Below are 24,272 nucleotides of genomic sequence, written 5' to 3'. Positions count from 1 at the left end.
ATTACAGGCGTGGCACCACCACGCCCGTTCTAAATTTGTACTTCTGGCACCCTTCCTTTCTACCTCCCTCCAGACGCTGCCCAAGGCTGCTCTGCCCGGAACACTGTCCTTTTCTCAACTGCACCCTGCTCACACTTATGTACTCCCGAGCCTACCCCAGACTGGAATAGGCCTCTGCACTCCCACAGCTTACTCTGTCAAAAGCGTTACACTTTATTACCACTGCTGAATGTGAGCTGGAGGTAGACAGGATTCATATGTCTTGCTCACCAGTTTTTGCAGCACTAGGGGTGATACCTAGGACATGGAAATTCCAGGGTTTAATATGTCATTTTTCTATGAATGAAGGGGTGAGGGCCAGCCAGGAAGGGAGACACACTCTAAGGCAGAATCACCAAGGTGCACCCTGCCAGCTGGGGTGTGTGTGTGTGTGTGTGCACGCCCATGTGTGCTTGTGGGACACATCGGGAAGGCAGTCAATTTTGTCCCCGGCTGCTCAGTGAAGTTTAGGTGTTAAGTGTGGTCTCAGAGTCTCTTGGATAGAAGAGGGAGGCGTCAGCAGCCGCAGTAGTAGATAGAAACCTAGCTCCATCTAGGTGCTCCAAACCCTGGCTGGGCTCCTGTTTGACCGCCCCTTCCTTGGCACCCAGTCTAGGCCAGGCCACTGTTGGGATCCGCCAGGCCCAGCAGGTCTTCTGCCAGACTGGTGAGTTCATTCTCCTCAAGGGCCTCCACCAGGCGCTGCAGCGTAGCGCGGCGACCCTCGGCCTGCACGAAGCGCCGCAGCAGCTGGAAGGCCTGCTCGTACAGTCCCTCGCGCTCGTACTCATAGGCTAGCGAGTCGAGGGCAGGGTCCCGCAGTGCCCGACAACTGCGCTGCAAGGAACGCCCGACCCTGCGCCACTTGAGGCCCACTGAGCGTGCGAACGTCTGCTGGTCCTGCAGGTTCAGCGGTCGGTTCACTGAGGAGGGAGTGAAGAGGCGGGTGGGCGAAGGGCACCTGCCTGTACCCGCCCGGCCCAACGGGGGGACCCTGGCTCTGCACGTGCACCTCACCTATGGGGTGACCCTGGAACAGAAAGGTCTGGCCAGCCTGTGGTGGCGGCTTCTCCTCCAATGGAGAAGGGCCCAGGGACTGCGAGGGGGCTGGAGTGACCCCCGAGTCACTACCCTGGCCCGCCGAGCCCAACGTCAGATTGCTGAGAGCATCCTCCAGCTCAGCGAGTTCCTCATCCCGGAGTCGGTCCGGCTGGGGGAGGGAGTGTGCGGTCAGTGGGATTCTTAAGGGCAAATCCCCGCCCTACCCCATCCTGACCCCAGTCGGCTGCACCTTCTGGGCTAAGATGCTGTGCACACAGCGCTCCTCATTAGTCAGCCAAGAGTCCAGTCGCTCGGCGCCGGCGAGCAGCTCCAGCTGCAGCGGCAGAGAGGGCTGGTCCAAAGCCGCCGCCAAGTACCTCTGCAGCGTGGCGCGCAGCGCCCCCTCGCGGTAGGCGCGGAGGAAGCAACCACAAGACTGGCGCCCACAGAAACGCAGCTGCACGATCAGCTGCGAGTCGCTGCTGTGGATCTTCAGTATCTGTAGCGCGTCCGGGCTCTCGGAACTCTCTGCAGAGGCAAGCAGTCAGGCGCCAGGCGGTCCCCTAGCGGGGCCGTTCTCCAAGCAGCAGCAGGAAAGGTGAAGCCTGTGATCAAACCCCTATCCCCATCCTCTGGCCAGAGTGCAAGATTACCGAAAGTACCCAGCTGGGAGACAAACTTCGGATGCAAAGAGGAGTAATCCAGAAAGCAGGTCAGGGCTGGGGATGTAGCTCAGTGGCGTTGCGCCTATCCTGGCAAGCCTAAGGTCCTGAGTTCAATTCCCAGTACCGAAGGAAAAACAAAGTTTCCTTCCAGAAAGCAGGCCAGAACCAACTACAGAGTGGGTATAACCTAGCTAGCCCCATCTCTAAAACCTCAAATGAGGGTGAGCCAAAGGGAGGGCCTTTGCAACACAGAAAAGGAACCTTTGCCCTGGGTCCCCAAGCTGTCTAGGAAGGACAGGGGAGGGGTGGGAGGTCTCAGATCTTCAGTCTCCACCTAGTTAGGCCCCTCTCCCCCGGAAGGAGAAGGATCTTCCCGCTCAGGTTAAAGTAGAATCCCTCAATGGCCTCAGCCTTCTGTGGCCTCTGCCCTGGGGTGGGATGGGGGACTTAGAAGGGTAGGTACTGGGGAGGGGTCTTAGGCAAGAAGTGCTACAGTGAGACAGGAAAAGAGGAGAGAAATATGCAATCAGTAGAAAGAAGTGAGTTGGATGGTTAAGAGGGCAGGCAAGGGGGTGCATAGAGCCGGGAGACATTAGTGTAGAAACACGTAGATTAGACCTACACACATGTCTACACTTGAAGACATGCATGCAGTAAGCAGAGAGGCTGACCCTTCACCCAGGGCTCTTCCTCCCTTACCAAGCCCCACTCCCCAGTTGCTTCCCACCCTTTATCTTTTCCCAATCAAGGAGGTGGAGCCTCACCCCCATCTCTATCCAGGCCCAGGCAACCTCTTCCTCTCCCATACTGCCAGCCACGCACCTGCCAATGCAGTCCGCAGAGCCCCGTATACTGCCACCTTCTTCTGGGGGTGTGCATAGGCATCTGACAGGACCACCTTGTCTACCGAGGACTCCAAAAACAGGTATGCACTGCCTACCCACTCTTCATCTCCATTTGACCCAGTTGCCATCTTGCCTCCTGGACCTACAGACAGGAGTCCAAGTCACTCCCAGCCTTGGGGACAACTGTCCAGTTCCATGTTGCCAACTCATCCCCTCCACAACAACCTCAGTCAGCTTGCGCACTTGGGGCAGGAGCTCACCATCTCACAGGCAGCCCCTTTTCCTCTATATCTACATGAAGCCCTGTCCAGCCCTGCCCAGACTTGCAGTGAGGATTATTCCTCCACTGACCTCCAGAAAAAGCCCACAGTTGCCCAGTGCAGTGGCACACACCTGTAATCCCAGTCACTCAGGAGTCTGAGGCAGAAGGATAGCAAGTTCAAGGCCAGCCTAGGCAACTTGTTGACAACCTGTCTCAAAATAAAAAATAAAAAGGGCTAGGGATATAGCTCAATGGAACAGTGCTTGCCTAGCTAGCACTTTTAAGGCCTTGGGTTTAATCCCCAGTACTGGGGGGGGGGGGGTCCAGGGTCAGAAGAACAGAGGAAGAAACTAAAGTGAAAGGGGAGATCCTCTGCCTCCTCCTCAAGCCAAAGATGACAGCAGACATCATTCTGGATGTTGCCCATGCCCAAAGCAAACTAGACCCTGGTCTTACCTTCAGCTTGAACTTGAGACCCAAGATCCCTGCAGGTCTACAACCTCACCCTTTTGTTCTCTCATCTCCATTCCCATTATACCTTCTGGCTTTGCTTTTTTAAGGAAAACCTTGTAGTTCATTCCTACCCAGATTCCCTCCACTAAACCTTGACCGCTGAGAACTTCTCTCCTTCTTCTTCTGAATCCATATGCTTACTGGGAGTGCTAATCCCACTTCCTAGCTCCATGTGTGGGTATGTGAAGCAGGCCTGGCCAATGTACATCTTCTGTTCACCATTCTGCATGGATGAGTTCAGGCCTCCATATTGGACTCAAGTTGGACCAATAAGAATCAAGCCGCTCGGTCCGCCACAGGGCCTTCAGAAGTGGCCTCAGCAGTGTGGAGAGGACTAGACTCACGGGGTGTGAGGCAGGACAGGCTTTGAAAAGGATCCTGCCAGGATCCCAAGCTCCTAGGGCAGAGAAGGTGAGCCAGTCCCAGAACCCAGAAGGAAGCTCCCCCGCTGCCATCCCAAGCTCCGAGGGCAGAGAAGCTGAGCTGGTCCCAGCACCTGGAAGGAAGCTCCTCCACTGGCATCCCAAGTTCCTAGGACAGAGAAGGTGAGCCGCGCCGGCGCCAGAAGCACACACAGCCCCCCACTGTGGAAATGAGAAGCCAGGTAAATAAGTCTCAAAAACAGACTTCTAGGGCTGGGAATTTAGCTCAGTGGTTCTGGCGCCTGCTCACAAGTGCAAGGACCCGAGTTTGATCCCTGGTACCAAAAAAAAAAAAAAAAACAGACTTCTGGATTACCTACAGCAACCCCAAAGGGAAATGAGATGGAACAATCTGATACTCAACCACCTGGACTCTCTGAACTGGCAACAAAAGAGGATCTGGGAAAAATGAAATCAGAAATAATTACTCAGATAACAGCAAAGATTTTGCTCATGGTGCAAGACATGATTAATAAATCTAGAGAGGACATGGATAAAAAAATAGAGGATCTGAGGAACATGATGGAATCCCAACATAGGAAACAAATGGAATCCATAAAACAGATGCAAACAGATTTCCAGGAGATTAAAAACTCCATTGAAAGTCTACACAGCAGAATGAACCAATGTGAGGATAGAATTTCAGATACAGAAGAAAAGATTGCAATTAGTGACCAGGAAAAGAAAAATTCCTTTAAAATCATAAAGGAACATGAGAAATCAATCCAGCAGCTGCTAGACAATCCAAAGAAGAATAACATAAGACTGATTGGAGTCAATGAAGAAAGAGGAGAGAGTGCAGATGACATAAAAAAACTCTTCACAGAAGTGATGGCAGAAAACTTCCCAAGGAGGGGAAAAGAACTTGACATACAGATAAGTGAGGCATATAGGACTCCAAATAGCCTTGATCAAAAAAAATCTACACATAGGCATATAATAGTTAGGATTCCAGAAATCCAACAGAAGAACAAAATTCTACAAGCAGTGAGAGAAAAGAAACAAATCACATACAAAGGAAAGCCCATCGGAATCACAGCAGACTTCTCAATGCAAACCCTCAAGGCAAGAAGAGCTTGGAGTGATGTATTTCAAGCCCTAAAGGAAAACAGCCTCCAACCCAGACTGACGTACCCTGCAAAACTATCTTTCAAAATTGATGGAGAAATAAGATACTTTCATGATAAAGAGCACCTCAGAAACTTCATGAATATCAAACCGGCACTCCAAAACATTTTAGACAATACCCTAGGAAAAGACAATGAGGATCACAACCCCAGGAAACCCAGCAGAATGAATCCATTGGGCGTGACAAATTAAACGCAAAGGGGGAGAATCTAACAAAAAGAAAAAGTCATGACAAGGCTTTTAAAACTTTTAACTTCATCTCCCTAATGAGTGCATAATTCAGTCTTGTTATTGTACTGATTAGTATTTTTCTGATTCTAGAGTTGCACACCTTTCCTTGTGCTGTACTGGCTATTTATCATCTTATGTCTACTTTTTAATTGGGTTGTCTATTAATGAGCTGTAAGAGTTCTTTATATATTCTGGTCATAGGTTATATGCATTGTAAATATGGTCTGTTTAAGGACTACTTTTCATTTTAATGATGTCATTTAAAGTTCTAAATTTTGATGGAATCTCATTTATCAATTTTTTTTATACATCATGTCTTTTGTATACTAGGTACTCCTTGCCTACCCTGAATTCATAAACATTTTCCCTTATAATTTCTTCTTAAAGTTTTATACTTTTAGGCTTTCTTATTTAGGTTCATAGATCCCTTCAAGTTATTTTCATGTATGGAAATAAAGGGTTGAAGTTAATTTTTTATATACAGATACCAGATGTTCTAGTGCCGTTTGCTGAAAACACTATCTCTTCCTCGACTCTTGAATTGAGTTTATATTCTATAAAATGCTAATGTTAAATAATCTTTCAAAACTCAGTGGACCATATATGTGTGGTTCTATTTCTAGATTCTCTGTTTTATTCCAATGATCTATATGTCTTTCCTTACACCAACACTGCCTTGATTACTGTAGCTTTAGAAGAAGTCTTAAAATTAGATACTAAATGTCTTCCAACACTGTTTTTTTTTTAACTTTTCTAGGTCCTTTGTACTCCTACATAACTTTTAAATTTCAATATCCAATTCTTCATTTATAGCAAGTATACACAGACCTGAATTTTTATATATACCTTGTGTTTTCTAATCTTGCTAAATTCAAATACAAATTCTAGGGGCTCCTAGAGACTTCTTAGTATTTTCTCCTTAGACGATCATTTCATCTACATATAAAGATTTTGCTTCTACCTTGCCAATCCTAACCTAATTGTGTCATTTTATTGCCAGACTATTTTGATTGGGCCTAGGTTTCAAAGTTTAATGGACAGATAAAGAGTAGGCATATCTGCCCTTGTTCCCCACCTTAAGGAGAAAGCATTGTATCTTCTCCATTCATATAAGGTGTTCTCACTGGAAGTATGGAGTACATGTCTTTAATCTGTTGAGAAGATTCTGTTCTACTTCTAGTCTCCTGATAGCTTTTACCATGAACAGCTGTAGAATTTAGTCCAATACTTTTTCTCCAACTACTGACAGGATCATATGGCTTTTTCCTTTCCTCTGTTAAAATGATGACTGTTGGGGGTGGATCTTCCAATGCTGAACCAACACTGCCATCCGTATAACAAAACCACTTTCTTGTTTTTTGGGGGTTTTTTTGGTACCAGGGATTGAACTCGGGTCCTTGTGCTATCGAGGCAGGCAGGGGAACCACTGAGCTAAATCCCTGGCCCACAAAACCACTTTCTACATACTGCCAGATCTGACTTCTATTAGTTTTTGTTAAACAAATTTCTATCTATGTTCATACTTTTTTCTTCTATTATCTTTATCCAGTTTTAGGATTAGCACAATGTTGAGTTCCTAAAATGAGGGGAGAAGTGTTCCTTTTTTCTGCTTTAATTGTTTGATATAATTTACCAGTTAAAAAGTATATGAGCCTGCTGTTGTCATATAGGTAGGTTTTCAAGCTAGGAATATACTTTCTTTAATAGGTGCTATTCAAATTTTGTATTTCCTCCAGAGTTAGTTTCATTAATTTGTCTTCCAAGGTACTTCTTAGAAGTTGTCAAATTTATTTCAAAACAGATTTTTGAAATATGCTTTTTATATCCTTTTAAATTATGTAAAATCTGTGGTAATGTCTCCTAGATCTTGATACTGTAATTTAAAAAATGTATAATTGATATTGTGTAACAGGAAGAAAAGGTCTAAAGGAGCAGGGGAAGTGGGAGGAGTAGGGGAAAGGGAAAAAGGGAAAAGAAAAAATATGAGAAAAGGAAAAAAATGGAACCAAAGTCTTTGCAAATAGGGAAGGGTGTAGGGGGTGAAGGGAGGGCAAGGGAAGGGGGAAAAAAAAAAGAACCAAGATACATCATGTAAAGGTACAAGATCCCAATGATGAATGTTACTGTATTTTATACCTAAAATGTACCAATAAACTTAATGGGGGAAAAAAAAAAAAGAATCAAGCCTGGGGTGGGGATGTAGCTCAATGGCACTGTGCCTGCCTGGCAAGCGCAAGGTCCTGAGTTCCATCCCTGGTACAAAAAAAAAAGAATCAAGCCTGGCGCTCAGCATTAGTTTCCCTTCTCTTGGGGATGAATTGAAAGGAGGTGGTAAATCTCCTTTACCACTGTTTGGGAAGAACCTGGCTGAGAATGAAACTGATACTGAAGGAAACAGAGCCAAGAGATGGAGAGGTGCATTCCTAACCATGCTGACCCTGGATCTAGCTATCTCTGAAACCACTGAACCCTGGATTGTTCAGTTATATGAGCTACACTATTCTACTTTGTTATAAATCCCTTGGAATTGGGCTCTTGTCTTTTCCAACTCAAACTGTTCTATTATAGATTCCTTCCTTCCCTGTCCAGATAGAACCAGGGCCCCTTGGTGCTAATATATTCTCCATCTGTCAAAAACTTGACCCTGGGCCAGGGATTTAGCTCAGTGGTTCCGCCACCTGCCTTAAAAGCGGAAGGTCCTGAGTTCGATCCCCAGTACCAAAAAAACCCCCCAAAAAACCTGACCCTGACCCTGAATAGACACTTCTCAGATTAAGAAGTAGAAACGGCAAATAAATATGTGAAAAAAATGTTCAACATCACTGGTCATTCGAGAGATACAAATGAAAACAACACTGAGATTACATCTCACTGCAAAAAGAATGGTTGTTACCAGGAAATCAGCCAATAACAGAAGCTGGTGGAGCTGTGAGGTAATAGGAACCTTTCTCCACTGTTGGGAGTGTAGACTGTTGCAACCACTGTAGAAATCATTTGACCCAGCTATTCTTCTTGGTATCTTCCTGAAAGAATTAAAAGCATCATACAACAGAGATGTATGCATACCCATGTTCATAGGGGCACAGTTTGTAATAGCTAAATTTTGTAAACTCCCTAAATGCCCATCAACTGACAAATGGATAAAGAAGATGTGGTTTTTTGATACCATGGAGTATTACTCTGCCATAAAGAAGGATAAACTTGAGACATTTCTAGGTAAATGGATACATCTTGAGACCATACTCTTAAGTAAAATAAATCAGACATATATGTTTAAATACTGCATTATTTCTCTGATGTGAGAAACCAAAAGTGGAAATAAGGACAAAAATGTCTAAAAGATATTGGGAAATGGGAAGAAAATGTTCAAGTGAGAAGGGGAACAAAGAAAGGGGAAAGGGGAAAGGAAAGAAGGGACAAGGAAAAAAGGAGAATAGAGGGAAAAAATGGAAAGAAAGTTTTTGTGAATAAGGAGGGGAAGATGAGTTAAAAGGAGGGGGAATGCGGACAAAAGGAGCAAGATGTATCATGTACAGGTGTAAGTTCCCTATGATGAATGTTATCATTCTGTATATCTAAAATGTACCAGGGCTGGGGACTTAGCTCAGTGGCACTTCACTTGCCTCGCAAGCACAAGGTCCTGAGTTTGAGCCCCTATACCAGAGAAAAAACAAAACAAAACCAAAAACCAAACAACAACAAAAACTGCCTGACCCGAGACCGGGAGGCAAAATTCCCAGCCAGGGAAACACTTCACTGACCCAGTTATTGCCCTATGAGGGGGCAAGTGGGGAAACTGTCCTGCCTCCTCTTCACCTCACTTGAGGCAATGCCTCCCCGCTTTCCTAGAAAACCCCACCTCCTGCTCCAGCAGTCATCTCCCTTTATTTTCTGATTTTAGCATTTACAGTGGTGAGCTAGGAGGGGTGCAGAGCCCTTGCTCTGGGTGGGGCAGATGGGGGTGGCCCCAGCTTGCTTAGGAGGAGCCAGGGGCAGGAGCCTGGACATCACTGAGGAGGAAGTACCAGTCTTGAGCTTAAAGCAGAGACTGCATGTCAGATCTGCCCCCAGGTCCTAACCCATGTGTCAAAAGTAGGACAGTATGTGCTCGCTTCGGCAGCACATATACAAAACTAGGACAGTATCACCCACCCTGGCAAGAGAAATGACAACTGGTGATGGCCCTACCATTGCTCTGAGTACAGGGGACACACTTTGAAGAGTCACTTTCCTGCCATCTCTTCATAGGAAATGTATTAATACTTTTATACTTACCTAAAACAAAATTAACTGCTGATTTTAAAATTAATAGAATACTAGTACTGTGTTTATCTCTGGGCAAGATAGAGGGGATTTGGAGCGATTTTTATTTTCTTTGTACTTAGCAATATTTTCTACTTTATGTAAAATAGAAACATTTCCTTCGTACTTAAAAAACTTTAAGAACAAAACAACAGCAAATATGGTGAAACTCCAAGTGGACAAGTAGGGCCAAGAGCAGTAGGGAGCCAGTCAAGAAAGCAAGGCAAGTAGGAAGCCCAGGAAAAGTGGCACGGGGGACCTTGGAAATGTTTTCTCTTTCACATCTTCCTCGACCCCCTGACTTGGAAGTTCTGACCTGATGAATGTGGTCCCAGCCCAAAGAATGGAAGTAAGGACTGAAGGGACCAGAGTCTGACGAACAGGCCTTCCCGGTGGGTACCCGAAACCTGGACGGGGGAATGTCCCATCATACCACTAGTACTGGGCAAGTCGGGGAAGTCAGGTGCTGGAGCTGGGCCGGAGGTTGACAGGTCAGATAACACGGTAGCGAAGAGGTCGGGCGGGAAAGGCTGTTCTCTGCCATTGTCCACTTTGGAATCATTCCTATGTGGCCTTCCGCAGAAAACCCTTCCTTGGGAAGCCCCGAGCCCCACCCACCGGGAATCCGCTCCTCCTCGAGCAGGGCGGAGGCTTCCAGGCTGGGTTGCTGCGATCACAGGTAGACTTAATGTAGACACTTGGGTACCAAACTAAGAACTGCCCTTACTACCAGAGGACAGCCAGGCACGATGCCTCCATTAACACACAACAGTCCCCAGGCAGCCTCACCTCTGGCTGGGTAAGCGGGACGGCCCGTAGGCGTGGCCCAAAGACTGGAAGCCAGCAACTCCGTGCCACTAGCCAGACGTGCCCCCTACTCGGCTGCGCCACTCTGTACCTTGCGAGGGGAACTTCCTGGGCTCTCACTAGCGCGCCTTCATGCTGGGTTTTCGCACGTGCCTGGGCTGGGAGGGGAAGGGGGTCTTGATCACAGACCTAGTCCCTCCCCCACACCCTCTCATCTGCAAAGCCCAGCAGCCCCTCCAAAGCTCTTAGCTGCCACAAGGAACCTGCAAGGCTCAACTGTACCCTCTCCTCCTCCAACAGAAACAGCTCTTTAGGCCACCACCACCAGCTGGCCGCGGCAGCCCCGGGTGACAACTGCGCAGTCCCCACGCTTGGGAGCCAGGACCTGCCTCTCCTCCCGCCGCACCCGGGAGCCCACCATCCTTCCCTCCCTGTGAACTAACCTGGCCACTTCGGCCGAGCCTGGGTTCCCACGCTCGCCAAGCTCCGCTCCACCACGCCGCTTCCGGGTGTGCGCCGAGGCGCTGCCCCACCCCGGGCCGCCCCGTCCGCCCTCACGCCCCGCCTTCCCGGCTGCCGGCGGCTCCTTCCCGCCCTGCTATCCTCCGTGGCTAACCCCCTGCCTCTGAGCGGACCCCACCCGGTACGCTGAGCAGGTAAGATATCCCCAAGTTAGACAGCAGGAAGAACTGTTGGCGGGTGGTAACTTTGGGGTCTTGAAATTTTTACGAGACCGAAGGGTCCCAGAGTGAGAGCCGCCCGACTTCCGTTCGTTCGAGGTGAATCTACTGGAGGGCGCCACCTGGGGGTCAGAATTTTCTTGTGGCTCCTAAGGATCCTGTTTGATAATCTCATCTCTGCTATTCCCTGGTACTCAAACCGGGTGCCATGATTCCCAGAAACAAGACTGACAGAGGGTATCCGAAACCCCCATAGTACATATGGCACAAATTCCTGGAGAGACCGTTAGCTTAGGATATGGGAAGATAAACTAGGAAGTGGTGTGAAATGTACAAAATCGCTCATGCACCTTGAAACAAAATTGGCAGCTTTGAAGAGGACGAACATTTTCCAACAACCTCATCCTTCCTCTAAAAGCTGGGAACCAGGGTGAGTGTGCTGAATTCCTGCCCAGCGTGAGCCAAGGCTGCTCAGGGGTCAGGGCAAAAACTTGAACTACAGCCTCTAAGAGCCAGAGCTGTCAGCCCTTGAATCCCAAGCTTGGCGGGGGGGGGGGGGGGCGGGGGCGGGGGGTAGAGGCAGAGAAAGAGAAGGAGCCTCCCCTCGATCCCGCTTCCAGATTGGCTCGTGGTCCCTGACAAAAGACTTCCCTGCTCTGGCCTTATTAACTAGTCATCTTCTACTGGCTGGAGGTTTGTGGCAATTTCTCCAGTAGAAACCTATGGAATCCTCTGGAGCTTGTTCAACAAGTGAAAAATAAATAACCAGAAAAGGAACCCTTTGGCTTAATACTTGATCGAAAGTTCTGCTGGTAGTGTTTTTTTTTTTTTTTTTTTGTACCGGGGATTGAACTCGGGACCTTGCACTTACGAGGCAGGCACCAGTTCCACTGAGCTAAATCCCTAACCCGCCCTAAATTTTTTTTTTGGTGGTGTTGGGGCTGAGCTTAGAGCCTACCTCTGAGCTACATCCCTTTGAAACTGAAATTTTTAATGCTGTAAACAGGTATCCGGGATTTTCGTTTTATGCTAGGCTCCACAAAGTGTAGCAACTTGAAGACCATAAGCATTTTTACACCCAAGCTCCAGAGTTTCCTTCCTGAGCCCAAGGATCCCCCTCTCTCTCTCCAGGACTTATCCGTGGGAGCTGTGGTGGAGCCCCCCATCTGCTTCATGGCAGAACAACTTCCAGAAGAGGTGTTGGTGCTCATCTTTCGCTGCCTCCCCCTCAGAGACCGTGCCACTGCTGCCAGTGTCTGCAGGGCCTGGGCCACCGCTGCCACCAGCAGTGCTGTGTGGCATGACACCAACATCAGGTGAGCTGGTACCTCTGCATCCTCCCACCTATTCATCCTCATACTTGCTCTGTGGAGCCAAGATTTGGGGAGATTAAATTCCCCCATATTGAAAAAATAATTGCAGTACTAACACTTATTGATTGCCTACTATGTATGTACCAACTATTCTAGCTGCTTTGCAAATATTAACTCATGTAATCCTCACAAAAACCTCCTATAGTTGATAGGCAGCACTAACTCCATTGCACAGATGAGGCAGAGAGATTTCATCACTTCTGGCAAGGGGGTGGCAGAGGTGGAATTTGAACCTGGCAACCCAGAGGCTTCACCCTGCCCCACTTCCTTAGAACCACCTAGTACCTAAAATATCACTGGCTTTCCATCCCAGGGTTTCAAACTGTGGCTGACTAAAGTCTTCTAAAGGGACAGAATGGGGGTTTCCCCACCACCACCACCACCACCCACCACCAGTGGCTTCCTTGGGGCTATAGTGAGGTCCTGACAGAAAGCTGTGTGCACTGGGGGGAGTAGGGGGAGGCAGTGAGGGGTATCCAAGCGGAGGGGTAGTAGAGGCCTCTCCTCTGGTCACAGTGATGCCCCCAATTTCTTTTCTGCACTCTAACCCAAGTTGCGACTGTGAGCAGGAAGGCATGTTGCCATCATATCTGTACACCTACTTGGACTACGTTCACAATCTACGGCTGGAATATGAGCCGTCGAGGAAGATGAGTCGCCGGGTAGCCACAGAGCTGCTGATTGCGCTGGCAGACCGTGCCCCAAGGCTGCGAGGCCTGCGCCTGGAGTGCCGTGGTGAAAAACCGCTATTTGATGCGGGCCGCGACATCCTGGACGCTGTGCACACTGTCTGCAGGAACGCCTGTGAGCTGCGCCACCTCAATCTTCGGTGCTTGCCCTTCACACTGGATGACAAGTTGGTGCAGCAGGTGGCCCGTGGCTGCCCACAGCTTCGGAGCATTTTCTTGGACAACCATACACTGGTGGACAGTGTGAGGCCCAGCTCTGTACTTGAGCTACTGGAGGCCTGCCCACACCTGCGCGCCCTTGGACTGCACCTGGCCAGTCTATCATGTGCCGTCCTCCAGGTGCTGGCCGCGCCAGGTCGCGCACCTTTCGGGCTCCTGGCCCTGCAGTGCTCATGCCCTGAAGATGCACGCGCATCCCCTGTACCCAACGAATCCTGGGCGGCATTGCGCTGCCGCCACCCTGGGCTGGCGGTGGAGCTGGAGCTTGAGCCTGTGCTGCCTGCTGACTGCGTGACGCGCGTCTTGCAGCCAGCAGTACCTGTGACTGTGCTGCGTCTCAACCTCTCCGGAGACTCCGTAGGTCCGGTGTATTTCGTCGCGCACCACTATGCTACAACCCTGCGCGTGCTCGAGGTGCGCACTTCCGCCTCACTGGAGCTAGACGCCGCGCTGCAGGAGCTGGCAGCACGCTGCTCCGGCCTGCACGAGATACACTGCTTCTGCGTGGTGAAACCCTCAGTGCTGGGCGCCTTCCGTGCGCACTGCCCGCACCTGCGCAGCTACACACTCAAACTGAAGAGCGAGCCACATCCCTGGCAGCCCACACTCTTGAAATGATTGGTCAACTCCCCCACCCTCATCCTACAGACCGGAGGTCTCTGAGACGAGGCACGGAGTTTCCTGGGTGAGCTCCAACTGCCAGCCTTTTAGTGATTCTGTTTGCTTTCTGTGCCTCTCTGGGATTGGGACCTGTGGGATGGCGTCCGAACCATTCCAGGGCGCCCTGAGTCCACTTGGTGCTCTCAGCTTCTGCAGATGCCAACTCTGTCCGGGTAGTATTGAGCTCCCCCATCCACCCCTCTGCATACTCTGCCCCAGCTCTGCAGCCCGGGATGGGAGGAGGGTGGGCCTGGGCACTGGTCAGGCCATAGGAGTGAGTGTGAAATAAACAGACCTTGAGATATCTCTGCATCCTCTGAAAGGCTGGGTCCGTTCTGAAGGGGAAGGGCTGGGAAAGAGCGGAGGCAGGAAGAGTCGTCCAGCAGATGTGGAAAGGATCCAGACTTCAAGATCTATGGTACTGAAGCGGCAGCACAGACAAGGGCAGGGTATTCTGCACCCCAGCATTTGGTGGGACTGCAGGAGAGGGCCAGCTCCCCACCACCCATCCTGACTGCCCCTAACCTGGGCTTCACTATGCCCATGGCTGGCCATCGCCTTCTAGCACTTTGCAAGTCCACAGCAGATCGCATACGAAGATTTCTCCCAAAGAATGCAGAAGGAAATAGACTGAGGATGGGACTCGAATCTAGGTCTCCCTCGGCACCCTAGCTCTCTGGACACATCCGATTCAGCCAGCCCTTTCGGTCCGCTGGTGCTTCGGCCCTCTGCTGTCCGAGCCCCGCCCCCACGGGCTCGCACGTGGTTCCCCCACCCCCCCTGACCCAGCGCCTGGGGGCGGAGTAGGGCGGGGCGGGCAGCAAACGCAGCACTTTCAGGGCTTGGACAAGCTCACAGCAGCCGGGCCGAGCGCTGAGCCTGGCCGAGACTGCGCCATGCAGGAAGCGCCAGCCGTGCTGCCCACGGAGCCAGGCCCCAGCCCCGTGCCTGCCTTCCTAGGCAAGCTATGGGCGCTGGTGGGCGACCCAGGCACCGACCACCTGATCCGCTGGAGCCCGGTGAGGGCTGGGGCCCCTCGACACTCCCCGGGGTCCCTCCAAGTCAGTGAACACCCACGCCCACCCAAGCTCCCCACCCCCAAGTCTAAGCTGTGGGTCCTTCAGTGTACAGGCAGTTCGCCTTGGAGGGGGTATGTGAGATGAGGATAAGGCGACTTCCTCTGGCGCTGAGGAAGGATTTAGGCGCCTCCTGGGGAGACCTGGAGTGCCAGTGATCTCCTGGGTCATTTAGTTATCATCCTATCCCATTGACAGGTCGGAAAACAGGCCAGAAGAAGGTAAGGGCTGGCTCCAGCTAAGGCAGGGTCACATTGCAGCTCTGGCTCAGGTTCACATCGTGGACCGAGGCGGACCCCGGGTTGGCCTCTATTTCTTTCTGAGAACCAAGTCTGGGTCGAGTTAGGGATAGGGACTTACTGATGGCCATAGGCTCGGCCTCAGCTGCTCCTGCCCTGGCCTTGTTACATACCCCAAAGAGCAGCAGGCTCAACCCCAGAGTGAGTGCGCGCGGGCGCGCTCCACAGCAGTGTCTTGGTGGCGGGGCCGGCGACGCTCATGGACTCTGGTCTCCACCCGCACGAGGGTGGAGGCGTTCTCGGTAGAGCGGGACCAGCTTCCTCGTAAGTGATCAGAGCCGCTTCGCCAAGGAAGTTCTGCCCCAGTATTTCAAGCACAGCAACATGGCAAGCTTTGTGCGCCAACTCAACATGTGTGAGTCCCTCGAGCTGCCGGGCAGGGAGCGGGTGTGGGTGACTTAGTGCCGAGGAGGGTCATCCTCAGGCCTCATGCTCTGCTCCCTAGATGGTTTTCGGAAGGTGGTGAGCATCGAGCAGGGTGGCCTACTCAGGCCCGAGCACGACCATGTCGAGTTCCAGCACCCAAGCTTCGTTCGCGGCCGAGAGCAGCTACTGGATCGAGTGCGGCGCAAGGTGAGGGCGGCCTCCTGAAACTGGTAAACCCAAGTGGGGCGTTGGGACTGGCTGCCCCGTGTTCTAAGTGACCCTGTCCCACTACTGCCTTCCATCCACAGGTGCCCGCGCTACGCTGCGAGGACGGTCGCTGGAGGCCCGAAGACCTGGGGCGGCTGCTGGGCGAGGTGCAGGCTTTGCGAGGAGTGCAAGACAACACCGAGGCGCGGCTACGGGAGCTCAGGCAGTGCGGGAGCCTGGAAGGCAGGGTAGAGGGGGGTCTGGTTGAGAGGATACTGCCTGCCAGGGGCTCCTGGGCAGCCCCTTCCTCTCTTGGGCCTTGGCACCTCCTTCCAGACAATTGGACCCTTTGGAACCCTAGGATGGATGACCATGGGGTTATCCCACGGGACCCAACCCTCCCCATTCCATGGAGATGGTAACTGGGCAAACCCTCAGAAACCTCAGCACCTTCCCATCCCTTCTCTCAGGCAGAATGAGATCTTATGGCAGGAGTTGGTGACACTGAGGCAGAGCCATGGTCAGCAGCACCAGATCATCGGCAAGGTGTGTCTCTCCCCCATCTCATTGCTCCTCCCACTCCTGGGGACCCTTCCACCCAGTCCTCAAACCCACTGGAAATGCCTTGCTGTGGTGGCGGCGGGCCCTAAGTATGAATTAACCTTTTGCTTTCCCTCTAGCTGATCCAGTGTCTCTTTGGGCCACTTCAGACAGGGCCCAGCAGTGCAGGAACAAAGAGAAAGCTGTGAGTGAGGAAGCCAGGGATATTCACACCCACACTCCCACCTCCAGGACCCTGCCCCAGGACTCCTAGCAGCAACCCCTTCTCCTCCTTCACCAGGAACCCTTATTCCTTTCCCTGACCCTCTCTAGGGCTTTCCCCCAACCCCACAGCTCCACCATCTGTTTCCTCTACTCCCAGGTCCTCTTCTTCCAGGACCTTACCCCAAATTCCCACCCCAGCAGTCCCTCCCCTTCCCCCAAAGCATCCTAACAACAGAGGGTTTGAAGCCCAAACCATCCTCTCTTCCCTCCCCTCCCTACCCCAAAGGGCCCCCATCTCTGGGGGGAGCCCCTTCCATTCCAGCATGTGACTGATGGCTGGCAACAGGCCTCAGCTCTGCTGACTTGGCTGCTGGGGCCTGAGGGAGGGAGAGAGAGAGGGAAGTGCAGGCTGAGGGGCATAGGGGCTGAATCTGCCCACCCCAGCCTGAGCCCTGCTCATCCACACAGGTCCCTGATGCTGGATGAAGGGAACTTATGTCCCACACCTGCCAAATTTAACTCCTGCTCCCTTCCTGGTGCCCTCCTGCAGGACCCCTACTTTATCCAGTCGGTAGGTTTTTTCTTCCCCTTTCCCTAGGGCACAGTTGGGTTTATGGGAAGCTTGTTTCTTTTCTCCATTCCCCCAAAAGATGGAAGCCAGCCTTCCTACTGCCAGACCCAGGCTCCCCAGCAGGGACTAGCCTCCCTTCTCAAACCTTGTCCTTTAAACTGATTTAGGTGGGTGTTCATTGGGTTCTGGCTCTCCTTGTGGCCAGAGGCCAAAGGCTGGGCCTAGCCTTTTTACTTACAGCCCCTCCCCGAGACTACCTTGAGCCTCAGCCCTCACAGGACCAGGGGGCCCATCATCTCTGATATCCCAGAAGACTCTCCATCCCCTGAAGGGCCCAGGCCTTCTCCTTCTGGTGGTGGCAGGAGGTAAGGTGGGCATGGGCTGCCCTGGGGAACCTCCTGGGGGAGGGCCTAGCAGCCCAGATGGCTGTGGGGATAGGGGAAGAGGACAGTGCCCAGGGTCTGGCTGAAGCGTTTCTCTGGTACAGGGAGAAGGACCTGGTGCTACTCAAAGAAGAGCCGGCCAGTCCAGGAGGGGATGGCAAGGCCGGGCTGGCCCTGGCCCCAAATGAGTGTGACTTCTGCGTGACAGCACCCCCACCACTGCCTGTGGCTGTGGTGCAGGCCATCCTGGAAGGGAAAGGGAGCTTCAGCCCTGAGGGTCCCAGGAGTGCCCAACAGCCTGAACCAAGGGGCCCCAGGGAGGTACCTGACAGGTGAGCAGAGCCCTTTCTTGATAGTGAACCCTGAAGGTCACTTTCACAGATAGATGGGCACTCACAACCCAAGAAGCCCCCCTGCCTTATCTGCCCCTTAGTGGTTGAGGGAGACTTTGGACACTTGACTCTATGACACTGACCTGATTTCTCATAGTGTGCTCCTAGGAGCACCTGCATCAGAATCCTCTGGACATTGGAAACTCCCAGTCATCACCTCTGTGGTAGGACTCAGGAATCTGCATTTTAAATGAGTTCACTGGAGTGATTATAATGCACACAATAGCTTAAAAACCACTGATACTGGGCCAGGGATGTAGCTCAGTGGCGCTGCGCCTGCCTGGCAAGTAGAAGGTCCTGAATCCAATTCCTGGTACTGGAAAAAACAAAACGAAACAAAATAACAACAAAAAAACCCCCACTGATATTTACACTCAGAGGGAGGAGAACACCAAGACCTCAGGTCCCAGGTAGGAAGCAGAGGCACTCTCCATGTGCCCCTTTACAGGGGATGGGGATGTAAATCCTGATACACCCCAGGTTCCTTGAGGTGATGGGCACTGCAGGCTGACAACAGTTTTTTGTGTACAGGGGGCCTCTGGACCTGGAGCAAGGACACCAGAGCCCAGAAATTCAGCTGCCTCCAGTGCTGCTTCGTCCTCCCCCTGAGGGGTTAGAGCCTGGAGTGCCTATGGATGTGAGTACCCCTTCGGTGGGGTGCGGGGCAGGGACAGGGGCATGGCATGGGACCCAGCAGGTCAGGGAGGGTATTGCTGACCCAGAGCTTTTCCCAGGTGCTGGGCTTCAGCCTCCAAGCACGAGAATGGTCCCTCTTGGACTTGGACATGGAGCTGTCCTTGGTAAGATGGGGGTGGGGCAGGACCACACTCTCTGGTCCTTGGCATCTCAGTGAGCTAAAGCCATGTCTAAGGATGACCCCAGTGAACCCTCAGCTTTTCTCTTCAGCTACTGGGCTCCTCCCCAGCTGCTTCCTGGGGTTCTCCCATGCAGGTGCAGCCCTTGGTTCCAGAGAGGGGTGAGGCTGAGCTGGCAGTCAAAGGGGTGAATTCTCCAGGTCCAGGTAATGGTGGTGGAGACTTGGGACCTGGGCTGAGCTACCAAGATTGGGTGGGATGGGGAGTTTGAGCTGTGCAGGGAAATCCCCTGGATGCAGGCTGCCCTGTAGAGACTTCTAAGCCACCCATCCCTTCACCATTGAGTGAGATGGGGGAGGTTAAGAATGAGGGCTCCTATCAAAAAAAAAAAAAAAAAAAAGAATGAGGGCTCCTCTTGACTGAGCAGAAGTCAAACTCTGGGCTCTCCTTGAAAAAAAGGAGAAATGCTCTTCTGATGATGGCCTCACTCCTCCTTAGGAAAGGACCCCACACTGGGGACTCCACTCCTTTTGGATGTCCAGGCAGATTTGGGAGGTCCAGCCCTTGCTGTGCCAGGAGCTTTAGCCCTTTACGGCACCCCTGAAAGCCGGAGCTCCTACCTGGGCCCAGGGGCCAGTCCCAACCCCTAAGACCCACACACCTCTGAAGCACCCTGGCTGAGGAACCAGTCTGTGACAGCATACCCATTTTGGCTTCCTGGTGCCCCCTGGGGGGGTGACCGAAGCCCCCTCTACTGCCAGCCTCTCTCCTTTACTCCGCACATAAATTGCATTTTTTTCTGTTTCTGGTCTCTTTTCTCTGTCAACCAGGGACCACAGGAGTCATGGGGAGGGAATGACTCTGCATTTGTAGAAGCATTCGGATCCTAGGACTTTAAAGCAAGACTCTCTGGAGAGTGGGGGTGCTTGGGAAGCTGATGCTAGCTGTCCTGCCTGAATCCAGGGTCGTCGGTCCATGGCCACTGCAGTGGGGCTCCTAGGTCACATTCAGCTCCAAAAAGCATGTTCTCTGTAACCCTGAATAAGCCAGTCCCCTTCTCTGAACCTCATCTGTGACAGGAAAGAGGGGAGGGGTCGACAAGAGGACAAATGAAAACTGCCTAGGAATTGGCAGGCCCCAGTGGGTGCAGGACGCGTGGGGCTGCAGGTCGAAGTGTTCCCTCCCTGGCTCGTGTCGGGTGCTCTTCAGGTTGGGGCCCGAGGAAACGACCTCTGTGTCTGTCCCCAGCTAGCGCGACCTGGGCGCCGGACTCCCGGCGCCTGGAAGAACGCCCCTCCCTCTCAGTTCCCGGCAGCCCTGTCCGCCCCGCCCCTGTCACAGTTGCTGTACCCATCCCCACCCCGCTGGGCCCTTTTTGCACTGTCATCTCCCGCCCTGCCGAGGTTCGACCCGTGAGGGAGGCTGCCTGAACCGGGATCCCCACTCTGCCCAGAGGGGGAGGGAAGGGAAACAGATTGGGCAGAATTCACGCCTCACCACCAGCAGTGAGCTCACAGGTCTGTGGGCCCCGCCTTTCCGCGAGACTGAAGCTCTGGGACTGGGTGGAGGGGAGGTCAGGGTACCCTTGGGGTTGCGCATGCGCAGAGCCTCCCGCGGCTCCCAGGACCCTCGCAATAACCCCATGCAGCCAGCTAAGGATGGGGGCAGAACCGGGTCCCTTGCTTCGCCCGGGCGCTCTGGGCAGCATCTGGGCCTGTCCCTTGAAAAACGGGCCGCAACAAAACTTTCGTGTTTACCTTAGAGCTAAGAGAACCTCAAAGTGATGCCCAACTCAGCCCGGCTCTCTGCTCCTTACAGAAAAGGGCAGGACTTGGGCTAACGGAGGCTAACAAGAAGCAGGGATGAGGAGAAATCAACTCAGTCTGACCCCTTCCTCTCCACATCTGGACAGAGTAGGAGCTGACTCCCTCTTTTCTTGTGCCGGTGATAGGAAGTCTTTGAAAGCCTGGGCTGTGGAGAGCAGAGGTCCACATGTGCACAGTGCAGCAAGGTCTGTTCATGCAGTAGTGAGGGGCATATACTGTTCACTGGGATGCACAGAAGCCATCCCTCCTTGAACAGTCAGGCATGGGCGTGAACAAGGGAACATTTGAGACTTGGGGGCTAGGTCCACAATGTGGAGGGAGGAAAAGGGGCTCCAGGCTGAGAAAGAGCATCAGCAAATGTCCAAAAGTGCCAGGGACATAGGGTGTCCTCCCAAGACTGAGGGGCAGAAGGCAGTGAGGAAGATCCTGGCTGTCCAGGGTGGTGGGAGGTGGCAAGAGTAGCCAGACTAGATAGCTTGGATTTCCTCTGATGGGCCATGGGGGCTGGAGATGGGTGGTTAGGCCTGACACTTTTGGACAGGAGACCTCCTGTTTTTTTGGTGCAGAAGATCAAACTAAGGACCTCACACTTCCCAGGCAGGTGCTGTGCCACTGAGCTACATCCCTGGCCCCATTTTTTGTTGTTGTTGGTACTGAAGATCGAACTCAGGACCTTGTACTTATGAGGCAGGTGTGGTGTCACTGAGCTAAATCCCCAGTCCTGGAGACCTCCTTATAGTTCAGGCTTTACTTGGTCTCTTTGAGCTTGTCTGGTCTATAAAACGGCGACAATAAATCTGACTTCCAAAGAGTTGCCAAAATCACTACACTGAAGGGAAGTGAGAATGGGAGTGAGTTGACAGTTCCATGAGTTATGGAGGTACCTCTCCATGACAGGAGATGAGGAGATGATGGTGGTACTGAGAGGCAGGAGTTAATGGAGATTCTCTGAGAAGAACTGTCATAGATGGGACATAAAGGAGATAGAAGAACAGGGGTCTCTGGTCTCTGCTTTGTGTTGAAAAGGAAGGATTGGGCTGACACTTGAATATGAGGGACTGGAGGGGTGCCAGGGTATGAAGTGACCAACACTAGGGCAGCAGTGGTGAGCATATGGCCCATGTGCCACAGCGGGCTATTTGTTATCACTGAAGACTCTAGAAGGTTTGCCATCACTGCAGTAGGGGATACTGAGAGAGACATGGGAGGCTAGGACCAAATAGATGAGGAAAGGAGGTAGACAAAGGACACTAAAAGGAAGAGGAGACCTGGAGGATCCTGTATGAACAAAGCCAAGATAGGGTGAATGGGCAGAGAAGGGAGTAGTCGGGGCCCTGACCTCTTTGACTCTTAATGTCAAGGGCTGTTCTGGCTGGGTCAGGTCACCAAAGGGAATGGGCTGTAGTTCTTGGCTGGTAATAAGTGGATAAAACAGATTGATTTCTACCTAGTTCCTATTAGTTGGTAGAGACATTCTTTCAAAATGAAGCTCCATGGAGAAAAAAGTAAAAGTTTAACAAGCATTCAGTGGTAGCTTTCATAAACTGGATCCTATGTTTTCAAGATCAAGCATGAGTCATTCCCAGGCCAGCAAGAAGACAGATCTGAGGTGATGTCAGATCTTAGTCAAAAGTAGGACTTTGGAGGATTAAGGTATCTGGGGAACCAGGAAGGCCCATGGAACCACACTGGGGTTGCAATGTGGTGACAGTAGTGAGCAGAAGCAAGGGGAGGATCTTAGCTGTTTGTACTCGGGGTGCAGAGGGGACTGGAGATTATGGAGGCAGGATGCCTTGATCCAGCATTCTTCAGGGACCCAGCAGGAAGTAAAAGGTTAGACTAGGGTAAGTACACAGTCAGGTTGGGGAGAGAAATATTCAGCCAGCAAAGAAGGACCACTATAAGCTACAGTCTTAGAGTCAATCCTAGGTTTTTCTGCTTGTTGAGATGGGAAAGAGCTTAGTTTGGATAAACTAGGTCTGAAATGGTCACAGAGCCTGTAGGCAGCTAGAACTCAGAGGGAGGTCCAGGCTGGAGAGAGCCAGTAGCTGACATTTAGAGAGGGAAGGAGGAGGCAGGACAGAAGCGGCCAGGAAGGCAAGAGGACAACGAGTTCTTTGCGGCAGCCTCCAGGTCCTGTACTTCAGAGCTGTCTGGCCGCTGAGGTCGAGGTGAATTTAGGCCACAGCACAGCTGTTCACTGGGACCCTGGGAGAGAAGCCAGGGGTTGCTAGCCCAGCCCCTCACTACCTCTCTGCTCCTCCCTGGTGCAGTCCAGACAATGGGTAATGTGCAAGAGCGGCCATCGGAGACTATCGACCGTGAGCGGAAACGCCTAGTAGAGATGCTGCAGGCGGACTCTGGGCTATTACTGGATGCGCTGGTGGCGCGGGGCGTGCTCAACGGGCCCGAGTATGAGGCGTTGGATGCACTGCCTGACGCCGAACGCAGGGTGCGCCGCCTGCTGCTGCTGGTGCAGAGCAAGGGCGAGGCTGCCTGTCAGGAGCTGCTGCGCTGTGCCCAACAAACCATGCGTGCGCCGGACCCTGCCTGGGACTGGCAGCACGTGGGCCCAGGTGAGTGGGCGTGGGGTGTGGCCTCGTCCCGATCTGGGGCGTGGCCTGGGGTGGAGCAAAGGCTAAGCAGAGGGCGGAGTTGTCTATCTCCCTAAGAAGTAGCTTAGTGCATGCAGGTAACGGTGGAGAGTAAATTGAGCCAGAAGGGTAAACTAAGCCTGAGACACTGCTACCTCCACCCCAGGCTACCGGGACCGCAGCTATGATCCTCCGTGCCCAGGCCACGGGACGCCTGAGACACCCAGTTCCGAGAACGCATATCCCGGGTTGCCCAGAGCTTCAGAGGATCCGGAGAAATCTAGGGGTCCAGAAAGCTCCGAAGTGGTGCAACCAGAGGCTCCAGAAGAGCCAGATCTAGAAGCTGAGGCCTTTGAAGGAGCTGAGCCAGAACAGGAAGCTGAGATGGATCCGGAACCAGAGCCAGAGCCAGAGCCAGAGACTGAACTGGAACCAGAGCCAGAGCCGGAGCCTGAGCTGGACTTCCAAGAGGGGGATGAGTCTGAAGGTGTGGGGCCGTCCAAACCTTTAGCGGAAAGGTGGAGGATGTGGCTTGTGAAGTGGGGGCAGACCCTACCCACCTTGACCACTGTTTCCTTCACCTCTAGATTCCTGAAGGCCTGAGGGCTGACCTGTCGTCCCCAGCTCAAGCCCAATCCAGACAGGACCTGGGAACCTGCTGGAGCTGCATTTGATGCCTCAAGGCTCCATCTGGCCTGTGGGAAGTGAATAAACTCCACAGTGTCGGACTGGACCCGATCTCTCTCCACGATTCTGGCTGTTTGCCCAGGAACTGAGGGTGGGTGCATGTTTCTGAGTTCTAGTGACCTGGACAGCCCTGTGCCCCAGCAAACTGTACTGCCCAGTTCACAGGTCCTTCCTGTGCTCAGTAGTCCAAGCTGCACCCCAGGGATCCCAGACCCACACCCCTAGAGAGAAAAGGACCTGACCCATGGGTCTTGCTCCACCACTATTTTCTCTCAAGAGCCATTTGGGGGCCTATGTAAACATTGGGCCCAAGCTGTGGGCTTGAGGTAGTGAGGAAAGGGGGACCTTCTGTCACTTAGGGAAGGCTTAGCGCTCACAGTCTTGAGAAGTTAGATAAAAAGAAGGAAATTGGGAG

General features: G+C 52.3%; 4 protein-coding genes across 19 annotated transcripts; 3 read left to right on the top strand and 1 right to left on the bottom strand.

Moving 5' to 3' along the window:
• Nucleotides 1-189: 189 nt before the first annotated feature.
• Nucleotides 190-10,812, bottom strand: Tradd (TNFRSF1A associated via death domain). Of its 12 annotated transcripts, none has more exons than XM_021256908.2 (8): nt 10,699-10,785; nt 10,238-10,413; nt 8,040-8,169; nt 2,984-3,060; nt 2,568-2,732; nt 1,331-1,608; nt 1,057-1,249; nt 190-962 (listed from the first exon to the last, which is right to left on the bottom strand). In XM_021256908.2, exons 5-8 carry the CDS (start codon nt 2,716-2,718, stop codon nt 652-654), a joined length of 933 nt encoding a protein of 310 aa, XP_021112567.1. In that variant the 5' UTR covers nt 2,719-2,732; nt 2,984-3,060; nt 8,040-8,169; nt 10,238-10,413; nt 10,699-10,785; the 3' UTR covers nt 190-651. The 12 variants fall into 12 exon arrangements, with proteins under 12 accessions (XP_021112567.1, XP_021112571.1, XP_021112569.1 ...); XM_021256912.2 differs by having other exon boundaries at nt 10,347-10,413; XM_021256910.2 differs by lacking the exon at nt 2,984-3,060.
• On the top strand, nt 10,805-14,180 carry Fbxl8 (F-box and leucine rich repeat protein 8). 3 transcript variants are annotated; one of them, XM_021256905.2, is made up of 4 exons: nt 10,805-10,911; nt 11,305-11,365; nt 12,067-12,251; nt 12,862-14,180. In XM_021256905.2, exons 3-4 carry the CDS (start codon nt 12,109-12,111, stop codon nt 13,832-13,834), a joined length of 1,116 nt encoding a protein of 371 aa, XP_021112564.1. In that variant the 5' UTR covers nt 10,805-10,911; nt 11,305-11,365; nt 12,067-12,108; the 3' UTR covers nt 13,835-14,180. The 3 variants fall into 3 exon arrangements, with proteins under 3 accessions (XP_021112564.1, XP_004843116.1, XP_021112565.1); XM_004843059.4 differs by lacking the exon at nt 11,305-11,365; XM_021256906.2 differs by lacking the exons at nt 10,805-10,911; nt 11,305-11,365 and adding an exon at nt 11,554-11,747.
• A 180-nt stretch (nt 14,181-14,360) lies between these two features.
• Hsf4 (heat shock transcription factor 4) lies at nt 14,361-19,554 on the top strand. Of its 2 annotated transcripts, XM_004843060.4 has the most exons (13): nt 14,361-14,895; nt 15,498-15,606; nt 15,697-15,824; nt 15,926-16,050; nt 16,295-16,370; nt 16,505-16,569; nt 17,058-17,160; nt 17,401-17,525; nt 17,648-17,875; nt 18,467-18,572; nt 18,670-18,735; nt 18,887-18,956; nt 19,249-19,554. In XM_004843060.4, the coding sequence occupies exons 1-13, from the start codon at nt 14,773-14,775 to the stop codon at nt 19,398-19,400; spliced, it is 1,476 nt and encodes a 491-aa protein (XP_004843117.1). In that variant the 5' UTR covers nt 14,361-14,772; the 3' UTR covers nt 19,401-19,554. The 2 variants fall into 2 exon arrangements, with proteins under 2 accessions (XP_004843117.1, XP_087061479.1); XM_087205353.1 differs by lacking the exon at nt 18,670-18,735.
• A 128-nt stretch (nt 19,555-19,682) lies between these two features.
• Nol3 (nucleolar protein 3) lies at nt 19,683-23,908 on the top strand. 2 transcript variants are annotated; one of them, XM_013071575.3, is made up of 4 exons: nt 19,683-20,267; nt 22,850-23,152; nt 23,337-23,657; nt 23,758-23,908. In XM_013071575.3, exons 2-4 carry the CDS (start codon nt 22,858-22,860, stop codon nt 23,763-23,765), a joined length of 624 nt encoding a protein of 207 aa, XP_012927029.1. In that variant the 5' UTR covers nt 19,683-20,267; nt 22,850-22,857; the 3' UTR covers nt 23,766-23,908. The 2 variants fall into 2 exon arrangements, with proteins under 2 accessions (XP_012927029.1, XP_087061590.1); XM_087205464.1 differs by lacking the exon at nt 19,683-20,267 and adding an exon at nt 20,318-20,761.
• The last annotated feature ends 364 nt before the right edge of the window (nt 23,909-24,272 follow it).

Source organism: Heterocephalus glaber, unplaced genomic scaffold (genome assembly GCF_053883595.1).
Source record: "Heterocephalus glaber isolate CG9 unplaced genomic scaffold, H.glaber_assembly_v1.0 deba00000071, whole genome shotgun sequence".
NCBI lineage: Eukaryota > Metazoa > Chordata > Mammalia > Rodentia > Bathyergidae > Heterocephalus > Heterocephalus glaber.
This window is presented reverse-complemented; position numbering and strand designations above follow the sequence as displayed.

Bases quoted from the DNA above. Each gene is read 5' to 3' on its own strand.
- Tradd (XM_021256915.2), bottom strand. From the start codon at position 2,718: ATGGCAACTGGGTCAAATGGAGATGAAGAGTGGGTAGGCAGTGCATAC. The intron at 1,609-2,567 runs GTGCGTGGCTGG...TTGCCTCTGCAG, and splicing joins TCTGCGGACTGCATTGGCAG to AGAGTTCCGAGAGCCCGGAC. The intron at 963-1,056 runs GTGAGGTGCACG...CTCCCTCCTCAG, and splicing joins GTTCCAGGGTCACCCCATAG to TGAACCGACCGCTGAACCTG.
- Fbxl8 (XM_004843059.4), top strand. From the start codon at position 12,109: ATGGCAGAACAACTTCCAGAAGAGGTGTTGGTGCTCATCTTTCGCTGC. The intron at 12,252-12,861 runs GTGAGCTGGTAC...CTCTAACCCAAG, and splicing joins TGGCATGACACCAACATCAG to TTGCGACTGTGAGCAGGAAG.
- Hsf4 (XM_004843060.4), top strand. From the start codon at position 14,773: ATGCAGGAAGCGCCAGCCGTGCTGCCCACGGAGCCAGGCCCCAGCCCC. The intron at 17,161-17,400 runs GTAGGTTTTTTC...TTTTACTTACAG, and splicing joins ACCCCTACTTTATCCAGTCG to CCCCTCCCCGAGACTACCTT. The intron at 18,736-18,886 runs GTAAGATGGGGG...TCTCCCATGCAG, and splicing joins TGGACATGGAGCTGTCCTTG to GTGCAGCCCTTGGTTCCAGA.
- Nol3 (XM_087205464.1), top strand. The intron at 23,153-23,336 runs GTGAGTGGGCGT...CCTCCACCCCAG, and splicing joins CTGGCAGCACGTGGGCCCAG to GCTACCGGGACCGCAGCTAT.